Raw genomic sequence first — 13556 nt, forward strand, 5'->3', positions numbered from 1 at the left:
GGGGAGGAGGTGGGAGAGAAAGGAGAAGGCACCTTGTAAAAGAGGCTGAATCTCTGGGAGTCGGGGCGCATAAAGAAACGGTGATAATTAGGCTCAGCGAGCGGGATCAAAGCCAACTGCCACGAATGAGCTCTGCAAATGTCTGCTCGTCCTGTCAGCCGCGCGCCGTGATCTGAGAGCCTCGCGTTTGGCGGGAAACTTCGCGCCGCAGACAATTTGACAGGAAGAGGCTCTGAACAGAGCGCCGCGTTCATCAAGGTAATGGAACTGGGACACTGATTTTGCTTCACGCTCGCCTACACACCACCCCTCAGAAAAAAAAAGAGGCTTTTTCATAGAATCTTTTGCTCCTCTGTTGGGATAAAAAGGTGGACAAGAGAATGCAAAAAATTGGGACGCTGTGTGAAATGTTAACAAACAATTCAACAATTTGTAAATCCGATAAACTCAGATTTGATTCACAGTGGAACACAGCAATCTATCACACGTTTAAGAAATTGTGCCATTATTAGGTAAAAAAAAAAGGTAATTTTATGACAACAGCTCTTCCAGGTCCACATGTCCGTCTCTGAAGCATCTCCTCTTCTTCTACCATCAGTCTGTAAACGTTCAGGACCTGAGGACAGCAGCTGCTGGAGGGTTTAAAGGAGATGTTGACCCGTTCTGGTCTGACGGAGGATTCTAGCTGTTCATTTGTTGTTTCGTGAAGCTCTAAATGTTCTCAGCTGGTGAGAGGTTCGGACTGCAGGCGGCTCAGTTCAGCTCCTGGACTCTTCTGTATGAAGGCCTGCTGCTGGGATGGAGGCAGGAGGAGGTTTAACATCGACTTGCTGAAACATGGAAGACCTTCCCTGAAAACCACGTCTGGATGGGAGCAGATGTTGCTCTAAAATCTATATTTTTAATTTTTTGCATTGATGGTCATGCCTGAGGCCCTGATGCACCCCCATACCATCAGAGCGGTAGGCTGTTGAACTGAGCTCTGATAACAGGCTGGATGGTTCCTCTCCTCTTCAGTACGGAGGACGGGACAGTCGTGGTTTCTAATTTCGATCCTTCTGCCCACAGATCAGTTTTCCTCTCCGCTTCAGTCTGTCTGAAACAATCTGGTTCAGAGAAGACAGCAGAGGTTCTGGATGGAGTTCACATCTGGCTCCTTGTCTCCATGATGGAGCTTCAAGCAGCATCAGTGGAGGAAACAGTGAACTGTGTTTACAGACAGGGACTTATGGACGTCCTCCTGACTCCAACAAGTAAAGATGGGCAGAGGTTCACCGGTCTGAGAAAAACTGGGTCTAAACTTTTAACATCCCATCATCTACAGCTCATAACATCATCAGAAGGTTTCAAGAATCTGGAGGACCTCTGAGCTCAAAGGACGAGGTCAAAGGTCAGTATTGGACGTTGGTGATCTTGGCTGCATTAAAACCAGGTCTGATTATGTTCTGGACGTCCCTGCATGGAGTCAGGGTTGTGAATGCAGTGCTTTAGGGTGAGTCTTTCTGTCTTGGTAAAACAAAAAAAAAAAGGCAAAGATCAAAGCAGCTCCTCTCATGGATCCGAGCAGGAAAGTATTTCCTCCCGAACACACGAACAGCACTTCCATTGTTTACGCCAAGCGAAACGTTGGCACGGCAGATTAATATTCATAGCTCTTGGCCCCCGCGTTGCGAGGCCCGGCCCCGGCCCTGCCTTAACACCAGCGCCAAGGACAACAAAAAAAAAAAAACTGCAGAGCAGCTTTTGATGTTTGGAGGGTTGAAAGTGCAACGTGTTCTTCCTGATTCTTGTCAATGAGCTGTTTATCTTTTTCCATCTGTGCGCCGGTCGAAGACGAGAGCTGGAATTTTACAGGCAGCAGCTTATCAGTGTTTACACCAGGCATTCAGGCTGGGATATGCTCGGCTTTATTAATCATTATTTCACACTTTGTCTTTACTGTCTCCAACTGGGCCCGTGTCAGAACCTTCAGTCAACGGGACATTTATTTCCAGTCGACTTTAACAAATGGGGGGGCGGGGGGGAAAGGCTGAAATCCAATAAAATAAAGCTGATAATCACAACAAACATAAAGCTGCTCTGGATTAGTGAGCAGTCAGAAGGAGCTGTGCTTGAACACCAGCAGTGTTTTTTTACTCTCACTTTTACTGGAGCCTCCAAACCAGGGGATCAGAGTCAAAGCAGCAAAACACGACCGGAAACAGGTGGACCTGCCTGTCAGAATAAAGCTAGCCTGAGCAAGAGCCCCAAAAAGTGCGAGTCCATGTAGGCATTTATCAAACATAAAATAACTGTGAATAAGAACAGTCTTTTACAGCAATACGTTTGGGTTTGAAAACTAATCTCGAATTTAATGAGAGAGTTTTAAACTTTTTAAGGTGAAACATTTGTTTTTACAGCTTTTTTTTAGGTGATTAAAGCAAAAAGATCTGGTTTGGAAATTACAATAAAAACACCCTAATGTAATGTTACATCAAAATCAAGATTGTTATTTTAAATATAAATATGAGCACGACACAAAAACAATTAGTCCATTTAGCTTTTAGTGACCTGAATTGTGACAAATAATATTCTTATTTACAACTTTGGTCCAGTTTAAACCCTTATCCTTAATACTTTTTGTTTTATTTTTTTTGCTTTACCAACCTTTAGACAAAAAGTCCGTTTTTATTCGGCTCAGCGGTCGTCACACTTCCGGAGTGGTCACGGAAAAAGCCGAAAACACTCGAGTGGTTTCTTCAATATTCAGAATTACCAACAAATATAGTTTGTTTGTTTGTTTTACTTTAAAATTTCTACAAAAAACTGATTTTAGGGATATATTTAAACTGTTGTTAGCTTCAAAAGACGTTTCAGTTCCGCTTTAATCGAGTCGCGGCCGAAGGCGAACGCTTGTTTTATTTTGAAACGACGCTACCCGGAAGTGGCTTGCATCCTGCCGGAAACTTGACTCTTCTTCGCTGGTTTTGTGCTGCGTTGGAAGCGCCTTCCAGTCAGTCGGACCGTAGTAAAGTCTGGAGGCAGAAAGCGCGTTCGTCCCGCCTCCCTCTCAGGTTATTTTATTTTTTAATTTTTTTACAGACTAATTTATTAAAACCTACATTAATGAAGACGCGTTTGGGAGCCGTTTCTGGGTAAAGTTGGACTTTTTTTTGTTTTGTTTTGGTTTTTCCTCCGCGCTGAAGAAACGCGATGTGACCCATCATGTAGAGCCTGTTTTATCCTCCCGGACGGATTTCGGATTATTTTTTTTTTTTTTTGGAAAGAAGAGCCGAAGAACTCGAGAATGGGCAAACTGCAGTCCAAACACGGTAAGAAACCTAAATGAAAGTTAATTTAGGAAAAACAAAAATAGTCCCCAAATCAAACTAACTATCGGCTGTTTGTCGCCCTCCGCTCGGACCCTAAAGCGTGCAGGCGCAGAGAAAACCCCGAAGGTGAGCTCATCCCGTCCGATCGATGCTTCTGATCGATTCTAAGTTCCTGATCGATGTGATTGATCGGTGCTTCCTGTCTCAGGAGACAGTTTTGTGGTGAATGCCTTCCTCCGCAGAGGGATGGAGGAGTGCGAGAGGTCCGACCACAAGCTGAAGAACATGCAGGTACAAACCTCTTTTTTTATTTAGCTTTTAGTTATTTAAATATCATCTGCATGGGGGAGTGTGACACCAACAGGGAGGGGTTTCAGTACAAGTTCTTCCACTTTGGGTCGCTTCAGGGTTGCTTTTTAGTCACATTTACTCCCATTCCATGAACACAAAAATCATCTTTTATTCAAATGTCAGCTTCAAAATAAAAGCTGCAAATTATACACCCAGATGTGCAGCTCTAATAGGAGTGAGGCTATGACTTTTAGTAGGGTTGAGTCACATGACGTCAGCAAAATTTGCAAAACAAAAAAAAAGGTGAGAGAAAATGATGGAGGTCAATGGGGCTTTTGGTGAGCGACCCCAGTTTGGAGCTCAGCGGCTCGGGCAAACTTTTCTGAGTTCAATCAGCTCACAGAAAGTTTGGCTTTATGTGTTTGAAGTGGCGTTTTGATCCTTGGTTTTTTACTGAATTGTGGATTCAATGAACCAATGGCGCGCCTTTTTTTGAGCAGTCTTTGAGAGTTTTGCGTCTCATTCTCAAAATTGGTGCAAATTAAACATCAGAACGAAGGTGTTCTTTTCTTCTATAACCCCCCTGGGCTTCCCTCGCCTCTGCCCAGAATACAGTGAGTGCCCACTCGTTTCCAGAGACTTTGAGGAAACTTTAGCCCAAAATAGTCTTTTTGAAACAAAAAGAAAAACCGCAGAAAGATTCTGACCGTTAAAGGTCGTCTGCCGAACGATCAAAACCCGACTTATCCTTTCTGCGCAGCGGTCGCCTGTTTGAGGCTCACTTTTCAGTCTGCTCCTGTCCGCCTGTCATAAAGTTGGCCGCCAGAGAGTGAGAGCCGCAGGCGTGCGGTTACCATGGTGACCACAGTGAGGCAGCAGCTGTAACATTTCTCTGGATCTCGGTTGTCTTTACACGTCGTAATTTTTATTTTTTTCCCTCTGGGTCAGAACGAAGCCGAGATTTTTGGGCTGTAGCTGAAAAAAACGTTCACAGAAACTTCCCAGTTTCCGTTTGTTGTCCCGCAAGTTGTATTTGAACATGACGTCTGGCCTCTTTTGAATGAACAAAATGATTTATTTGTAGAGGAAACGGGCGCGTTGGGTGTTTGAACGTGCCGGTAGAATGAATTTGCTGAGTTTGTCTGGAAGAAGCTGCTGCCCTCCTTCCTCTCTGTTTTTCCGTTTTCCGTTTTTTTCTCTGATCTGAGAACTTCCTGACCCAAGTGGAAGCGAACCATGCAACGAGGACACGCTGGTGTCTCTCTAAAGTTGGAGTTTGTTGTTCTTCCTGTCATGTCTGGCTCCAGCACAACACTGCAGCGGTTATTCCCCCCACCACCCCACCTCCGCTGACAGCATCTTTGGATGGGTTATGACAGCCATGAGCCTCTTGTGAAGTGGCTCAGCGAAGCATCTCACACACACACACTGAGGCTGGATGGAAAGACTGTCATTTCAGAGACTGAGAGATGTAGACAATTCCTCCTGTGGCTGCTGGCATCACAACGCAATCCCCCGCCCCCCCTCATGCCTCCCATCCGCCTCTCGGCGGCGTAACGTTACGTCGCTTCAGCCTCGATTCAACTTCCTGACGGGAACGCCGGAAAGTTCACACTGAGCCACCCGGCGAGCCGGGCCGCCCTGACGGCGGAAGAGTTACGGGTTCTATTAGGGCCGTAAACCGCCCACTCGTGGCAAATTAAAGGAGAACTCCGTGCCGCTTCAGAGGAACCTGACGTTAAACTCCCCCCTGGAGGGGAGAGGAAACCACAGCAGAGTGAAGCTTCGCACCCGTTAGCCTGCAGATCAGTCAGAGTCAGGCAGCTGATTTATTTGTTAATTGCTTTCATTAGTGGGCTTTGCTCACGCACACACACACACCCTTCTTTAAAGACAGCACAGTCACATCTTTATCTTTGGGGCAAGATGTTGCAGTAAATCATCCTGACGGTGACCTGAATTATAGTTTTTTTTTTTTTTTTTAATTCTTTTCTCAAACCTGTGCGAACTGTTTCCCCTTTACTCTCCTCATAACTCTTTAGAGGTGGGCGCTCTGTAGAGGGGTCATAAACAGCGAATATCTCACCTGTTGTGGACAGCTCTTTGGACAACTTCAGAATTACGTAGTTTAATTCTGACCTGACCGATGAGCTAACGGCTAGTCCAGGCAGGGGGGCTTCGCTGAAGTGTAAACACTGATTACTGCCCGCTGCAGAAAGGGGTGGAAAGGTGGGCAATAGTGGGTTTTTTTGCCCGTCTTGTGTGTTTTCATGTCTATAAACAAAATATCTCATGAGCCGGAAACCACTGGATGTTACTCTTCAACCGTTTGATTAAAGATGGTCGCTACAACTAACTAATCTTAGAATAACTTGGTCAGTTTTACAGATGTTGAGCTAAACTTCGGTGTGGTAGTAGCTGAGAGTCATCCCCAACACGTACTTTAAGGGCTAACAGATTGTGTCATTTATCAATGTCTAAGTTTAAAAGTAAGGCGTGAAAGGCGTTTATTTTTTTTTTTTTATTGTATTTCAGTCTCCTTTGGTTTTGGTCAAACTATCATTTTTATGACAGAATAGCTTTTTATTCCTGTACCATTTAATGCATCAGCTGCTAAAGGAAATAAAATCCTTATAAAGGAATAAAAAGCTGGATCTCTTCCGCAGGTTAGAAGCTGCTTAATAAACCCGACTCAGGAATCGAACTGCATGTCTGCCCATCGCCGTATATCCCAGGCAACACGCAACTCCCGTCGCCCGCACGGGGACCCGTTTATTCACCGATACAGTAAAGCCAGATAACGTTGTTCTTTTTTTTTTGCTCCACGCCACGTTCTCCCGCGTCGAACCGTCAGACCTTCAGCGCGGCTCGAATTCACCACTAATACCATTTCACGGACTAATCCCTCCCCCACGCTAATTAATTCCTCGTTCTGGGTTAAATGACTTTGTCGCATTTCGAAGACATTATTATTGGATTACAGGATCTAGATTCTCTGGAGATTAGGGCGGCGATGAAACAGATCTAAGTCAAACAGTAAATAGCTGAAATGCTTTAGGCGATTTTCTTTTCTTTTTTTTTTTTTCTGTTTTTCTTCTGCTGAACGTTGTAGCATACGGCCTTCACGGACACTTTTTCCTGCTATATGAGCTGCGGAGACAGTCGAAACTACTTATGGTTATATATGAGAGAAGACTGGCCAAACACATGGTTCAGCTCTGACCAGAACCCCCCCCCCCCCACCACCACCACCACCAGTTTTTTTATTTTTGTTGTTTTTTTCCGGGTGGGTCTGTGGGATGGGCTGAGAGTGCGAGGGAGGCGGGAAGGTGTGTGTGTGTGTGTGTGTGTGTGGGGGGGGAGACTGGCCTCAATCTTTCAAATAAAGTAATAATTCTCATCCAGCGAATCGTGACTACGCAAGTGCAAGAAATAACAAAAGATCAAAGCACCGAGAGACCTGTTTAAATATTGATATTCCTGCAAACCGTGATTCAGGAATGCAGCTGGAAGGCTGCCACCGCTGTGTAATCTCCCGGCCTCCCTGAAGTCGGGCATTAAGAGACAAAGCAAGTGCAATTTAGCAGGATGACTCGACTCGTCCCGGGCGAAGTCGTCGAAAGCTTTGACACCTCTCCGCAGGTGTTCAGGACGACCTCAACCTGTCCAAACACCTGGCCTCGCGTCGGAGCGTTCCGGCTGAGATCAAAGTCACACAACAAAAGCGAGAAGCTCTGAAAAGTGACTCTAATCCGCCGTTATTAAACACCTGGAGTGACTCCTGGCCTCTGGAAGCATCAGCCCAGACCTGGTCAGATTTGACACTTCCTGCTTCGAAACGGCCACACCCCTCCGCCCGAACGCTGAGAAACTACTTCGGGCCTTTCGGCAGCCACGCTTTGTTCCCAAACGTCCCTCGGACTCGGCCCGCGAAGAGGGAGCGCGTCAACGCTTTAAACGCCGCGACAAAGACCCGCTTTATTCCTCCTTGAAAGATTAATAACGTCTCGCTTGAAAGAAGCGAAGGGAAGCCCAGAAGCTCAGGGAAGGATTTGAACGGGCGTAAATACGTGCAGAAAGCTCAAAGGCACAGATTTATTCTGACTGAGAGTCAACTAAATAAGAAATTAGGTTCAAAGCAAACGTTTGGCTCCTTTGATGTGATGTTGGGTGGAAAAGTTACAAAGAATATCCTACCTGCTGCAGATAGCTCTTTAAACAATCTCATGCCATGTCCACACGGAAACACATTTTTTTTTTATCTGTTGTTTTTAAAATATCTTCATAATGACATAATTTCTAGGAAAGTCTTCATCCGAATGCAAACATAGAAAACAACCCGAAACGCTGTAGTAACTATGCCGAGCCTGTGTGTGGCGCCGTAACGCCACCACATAAATGCATCAAAAACAGGAAACAAGGCGTGGAGCGTGCTCAAAAAGCCTGCAGGCGTAAACACAGCAAGAAGAAGAGGTGCGCCCTCAGGTCAAAGGTCAGATTAGAGGTGGGGCTGTGAAAAGCATCGTTTTCAGATGACAGGGGTGACATTTTGTTCACTTTGGAATCAGAAAATTTACAGTTTCGGGGGGCTTCTGAAATACCATTTTTTGAGCAGACGCAAAGGTAAAATCATTAAACAAAACAATCTTTCTGTTCCTGTGAGGACCACCCCTCAGTTTGGAGGAAAACAGGTTAGTTGACGAGCTAATAACTGCGTCACCAGCGGGGCCAAGAAGCCTCCAGTCCCCAGAAAGTCACGTTAACATTATTTTATAAACCTTCACATTGCCATCAGTTTCTAATTACATGTATTTACGTCACACTTCCTGCAGGATTATCGCAGTATTTCTGCCCAAATGACCTCGTAACATGGACTAACGGCGGTGAAAAGCTTTTCAAAATCTTAAAAAGGCACTTTGGTTTTGGCCCGCTGCGACTAGTCTATTTTTCTCCAAAACCGAGGCAGTTCGAAGAGCTATCTGTTAACTGTCCATGACGTTTGTTTTAGTCTCGAGGCATGTCGGAGAATCTTCTTGTCGCCACCTTGAATGTAAACGAGCAGGATTTAATGTGGATCTGAGGCTGCAGCCCGGCTTGAAGCCCTCTGTTGTGAGTTTGAAAACAGATCCGTTTCATAGTTTGGAGCTTGGGTTTTTTTGGCACACTTGGATATGATCTTTCAGTCTCGAGGCTCCTTTTTTTAAGAAATATTTTTGTCAGCAACATCTTGTAACTTTTTTTTTTTGTGTGTGTGTGTTACTTTTTGCGTCATCTAAGGCCACAAATGAAAAAGAACGAAGGAGAAGAGGAAAAAAGAAAAACGCAAACCCTTCTCGCCGAGGCGGGGGAACAATTCATGGTGGAGAGGAGACAAAAAGGTGTGCTCATATATGTGCTGCTTTTGAAGCAACTTGAAGGCATTTGGAGAGTTTGTTTTTTTGGGGGGCTTTTTTTTTCTTTCCACCCCTTCTTTTTCTTTTTTCTTTTTTTGAAATTGGCTTCACAAGAAGGCGAGCTGTGAGCCTTCATCTCTGAATGAAAAGCATGTGGCTGGCATCCAGAACAGCGGGGTCTTTCAGCGTGGCCCCAGCAGACATCTGTTCCTGGTTTGTACAGCAGAAATCCTGGAGCAGGAGCGAGGGGCTGTGGTGGGAAGGAACGGGGGTGGGGGGGGAGGAGGAGGTGGAACTAGGGTTAGGTTGGAGTTTTTTTTAAAGTTTTCTTAAAAGTAAACGAGTGAGGGCTTCACTTCCCCTTCGCCTCACAGCTTCTTCATCGCCTTCAAAAATCAAAACGGTCCCTTTGGGTTTTTTTTTTGGTTTCTTTTAAATTTTATTTCCTGTTTGTTGCCGTTTGTTTGTCTCACTCTGCTGTCAGCGTCGACATCATCGCCTGTTCGCCTTCCCCACCTGTTCGCCGTGTGTGTGTGTGCTCGAGACGCTTGTTTTGGGCTCCCTCTTTCCATGCCCGCTCAAAGCGCCTCTGAGTCGGGGGCCGGGTCCCTCGGTGCGTCGGGGTCCGCGGGCGAAGAACTGACGGGCACAGGAGCGGTCTGTCCGGCCCGTCTCTAACGGAGGAAGGCCTTCGATTAGCAGAATAAATGTTTATTTTTCTGAGGATACTTAGACTGAAGTTCTTTGAAGCGTTTTGCTCTCTTTCACCCTAGATTCCCCAAAGGACTGGCGCTCATAAAAACCAAACAAAAAAAAGCTCACCATCAAAAGGAAGCAAAGACACAACAAGCATCGGGTCACAAGATTTAAGCACCAACCAGAGCCAGGCGCTCAGCTCAGTTATCACCCGCCGCCACAAAAAACAGGCGATCGTGTAACTTTCTCTCAGTGTTCATTTGTCTGAAAGTCATGGTTGGATCTACAGCTGATCAGCTTTCAGACTCAAGATGGCTGCTTGATCTTAGCAAACACAAAATGCCTATAACATAGTCACTTTTCTAGATTATTGGGCTAAGATTTGGTGTGGTAGTAGCTGAGAGTCATCCCTTGTTCCTGTTTTGATCCTCTTAGTCACTTGATTTATAATTGATTTAGTGTTTATTTTACTGGATTTAGAGCTAAAAAATAATCAAATTGCTCTTAATCGGAAAATGCAGAATAGGCTTTACTTTAATATGGAAGCCTTGAAAAACAGAGACTTAAATGAAGAATAGCGTGGCTTGGTGAGCTTTGGGAGCTGCTGAGGGACTTCAAGTGAAGTTCCAGTTTTACTTCTGGTTCCACTAATATGGGTCACCTGAGAAGATTAGGAGAGTCGGTTCCTCTGAGTTCGAGGCCGTGGTTCTCAACTGGGAACAGGTGGAATGCTCCCTCCGGGTCGGGAGTGAGTCTCTACCTTGTGGAGGAGTTCAAGTATCTGGGCATCTTGTTCCTGAGTGACGGTGGAACAGAGCGGGAGATGGATCTACGGATCGAGGCCTCGGCTGCAGTAATGAGGGCGCTGCTTCGGTCGGTTGTGGTGAAGAAAGAGTGCAGTTGAAAGGCAAACCACTCGATTTAAAGGTCCGTCTACGTTCCAGCCCTCACCTGTGGTCATGAAGTTTGGATCATGAATGAAAGAACGAGATCCCAGATACAAGCGGCTGAAATGAGCTTTCTTCGTAGGGTGGACAGGCTCAGCTTTAGAGATAAGATGAGGAGCTCCATCATCTGGGGGGAGCTCAGAGTAGAGCCGCTGCTCCTCCTCATCGAAAGGAGTCAGCTGAGGTGGTTCATCTGATTAGGACGCCTCCATTTGGAAGCATGTCCCACTGGGAAGAGACTTCAGGCGGACCCAGAATTCACTGGAGGGATTATATATCCTCTTTATTCTGGGAATGCCTTGGAGGAGCTGGAGAGAGTCTCTAGGGAGAGGGAGGTCTGGGTTTCCCTCCTGGACCTGTTGCCTTGGCAACTCGACCACAGAGAAGCGGTGGAAGATCGATAAATGGATTGATGAGGAGATTACCAGATTTGTGTTCAGGTTATCTGAACACGGTGCAGAAACTACAGAATCAGCTGAAAGACGCCTGTCAGGGCTCGTCCAGTGGTGGCCAGCAGTTCCTCTAAACTTGATTACATAATTAAATCGATTTGTTTTAATATCAGTCTTCCAGTGAGGAAACGTGAAGCCGCTCTGCCACAGATACCTGCTTCTCTCGATGTCTGCCTTCAGTGCCCGCCGTACAGGCCAGGCAGGAGTAGCTCCGCTTCCTCTGGCTGGATGAAAATAAAAATTTAGGTCAGACAGAAATGAGCAAATAATTCAGCAAGAACAGTGGTGCAACGATTGCAGCGCGTTTACAATCCTACCGAGGAGGAGTGATTAGCCCTCTGAGCAAACTAGAAAGGCTTCTTTTTGAAGACAAAATATTTAAAAAAAAAGATTTTTATTACTGCCTCTGATGCTGTCAAGTGCTGTTGCTCCATCATTCCACCTCTAGTTAGCTTCAAGCCTATTTTAACAGATTGAATCAACCTGAGAAAGATCTGAGGCAGTTTTAAGAAGACCTTTTTTTATGGTTGACCCCTCAGAGTAGTTATGTTTTCATTATATTAGAATTTTTCTTAGACTTGATGACCAAAAGTAGGTAAAGTGTTTGTATGTTCCCCTTGTGCCGGGGGAGGCTTGAATTTTCCTTTGGGTACTCCCAAAATCATGCATGTTAGGTCTATTGATGACTCCAGATTGATCTCCGTTGGCCCTGTGACGGACTGGCAGTCTGTCCAGGTGAACCTCCCGCTTGGACAAAGATGGACTCGGACTCCTCTGAGACCCTGACCTCGACGAAGCGAGAACCGGAAATGAATCCCTGACGATATCTCTTCGAGAGTAAAGCTCATCCCTTTCGTTTTGAATGGATTCCATTTGGCACCGACCCTAAAGTTTAGCTTGAGTTGATGTATTTGCCTCTAAATCTCCCTCAGTTGAACTCGATGCTTCACCAATACCTTGGAGCACTTTTAACGCAGGGATAAATTTCTGTTCCCCGCTTTAACCCAATAACCAACACTGTAATCTCCAGTTCACGGCTCCTTGTCAAGAAATACCACTGCACTGACATCATACGACGTTACACAGGAAGCAAATGTTATGTTTGAGGCTCCCGTGTTCCTCCTCAGGATTCACACTTTGAGCCGCCGTACCTGGATCTGTTCCTTCACTTTCACTCGCGATGCTTGAAGTGCAACGTGCGAAAACGTCCACGTTTTCAAGCGTCTTTCCTGTCCAGGCTCGATCGAACCAATTAGCCGGCACAGCTGTCAACTCACGTTCTCGTTCTCGGTGCTCAGACAAGCAAAAGCATCTATTGGCTTGGGTTAAATACTCCCTAACGTGTTGTAGTGTTTGTAAGTGTGTGAGCGTACCTCGGCAAGACTCGTCAGAGACGGTTTTATCGGCCCTCAGTATGAAATAAATACTGGTCCTCAACCTTCTCTTATGGTTACGCTGTCGTACCGTAGCAGCATTTTCAACAGTTGGTCGTACTTGGTGCCGTACAAATGAATTAAACTTCCTCCTGCGGCTCAAAGGAGAGCAGAGTTTAATAAGACGAGAGGGAAGACACGCAGAAAATGAAGCCGTTTGCCTTCAGAAATATCTCAGAGCCTCGTCATCGCCACTTTGAAGTCACTTCCTGTCTCTGCTGTCAGGATATTTGCGAGATATCCGTCCGTGCGCTTCAGACAGTTCGGTGTAGTTTTACGAGGTGGGGGGGTAGGTAGATGAGAACAAGGGTTGCATCACTTGTGCGATATATTACCGCCGCCCAATTGGAGTCCACGCCACGATCTCAGTGACCAGCGTGTGGACCAGACAGCAGGTGGACCTCACTTCAACACCATCACCACCCCCCGGAGGCAGTCCCAGCGTGGGTCAAACCCGCCCCGTGTGTTGACTCCCGCTTCCCTGCCAGGGGAAAGAAAATACCTGAAACACGCTGACAGTTTTTGGCAAAGGCTGCTTGGATCGGAGCGCCTGTTTGATCTGGCGCTCCCCAGGCCAAGCAAAACACTGCGAGACTCAAAGGTTATTACTTTTTACGGGGTTTCCGCGAGGCATTAAAAGTCATTAAGTTAATTTAGCTAAATTCAAGGCCTTAAATGGCATTAAAAAGCATTCAATTCGAATCTCAGTGGCATTAAAAAAAATTCATTAGCTTTCAAGAAAAAAGATCCGGGTTAGGGTATTTCGGTTATGAATTATTGCCGTCATGGACACAGTGGTGATTGTTTGTGGCTGTTCGGTGCGCAGCTGTTTGAGGGAAAACATGACGAAAGCATCAGGAGCAGAGACAAAAGAGGGAAATGTAAACTCCAGCTAAAGTGGCCGGAAGACCAGATAGCTGCAGCCTGCCGAGGGTCGGGCAAAGAGGGATTTTGCAGCGTTTGTACAAAAAAAAAGAAATAAAAGTTTGGGCGCCATGTAGCATGTTTACAGCAGCTCTCCTTGAGATGGCCC

General features: G+C 45.9%; 1 protein-coding gene across 2 annotated transcripts in view; it reads left to right on the plus strand.

Annotated features, from left to right (window-relative positions):
- Positions 1-2971: 2971 nt before the first annotated feature.
- Positions 2972-13556, plus strand: part of nkd2b (NKD inhibitor of WNT signaling pathway 2b) — a gene marked incomplete in the record, with an annotated part of 31030 nt that continues 20445 nt past the window's right edge. The window contains 3 exon segments of one of the 2 annotated variants that reach the window (XM_025008145.2): positions 2972-3311; positions 3411-3437; positions 3520-3602. In XM_025008145.2, coding sequence (XP_024863913.1) covers positions 3287-3311; positions 3411-3437; positions 3520-3602 — 135 coding nt within the window. 2 annotated transcript variants of the gene reach the window in all.

The sequence above is a fragment of the Kryptolebias marmoratus genome, linkage group LG16, assembly GCF_001649575.2.
Source record: "Kryptolebias marmoratus isolate JLee-2015 linkage group LG16, ASM164957v2, whole genome shotgun sequence".
In the NCBI taxonomy this organism is placed as follows: domain Eukaryota; kingdom Metazoa; phylum Chordata; class Actinopteri; order Cyprinodontiformes; family Rivulidae; genus Kryptolebias; species Kryptolebias marmoratus.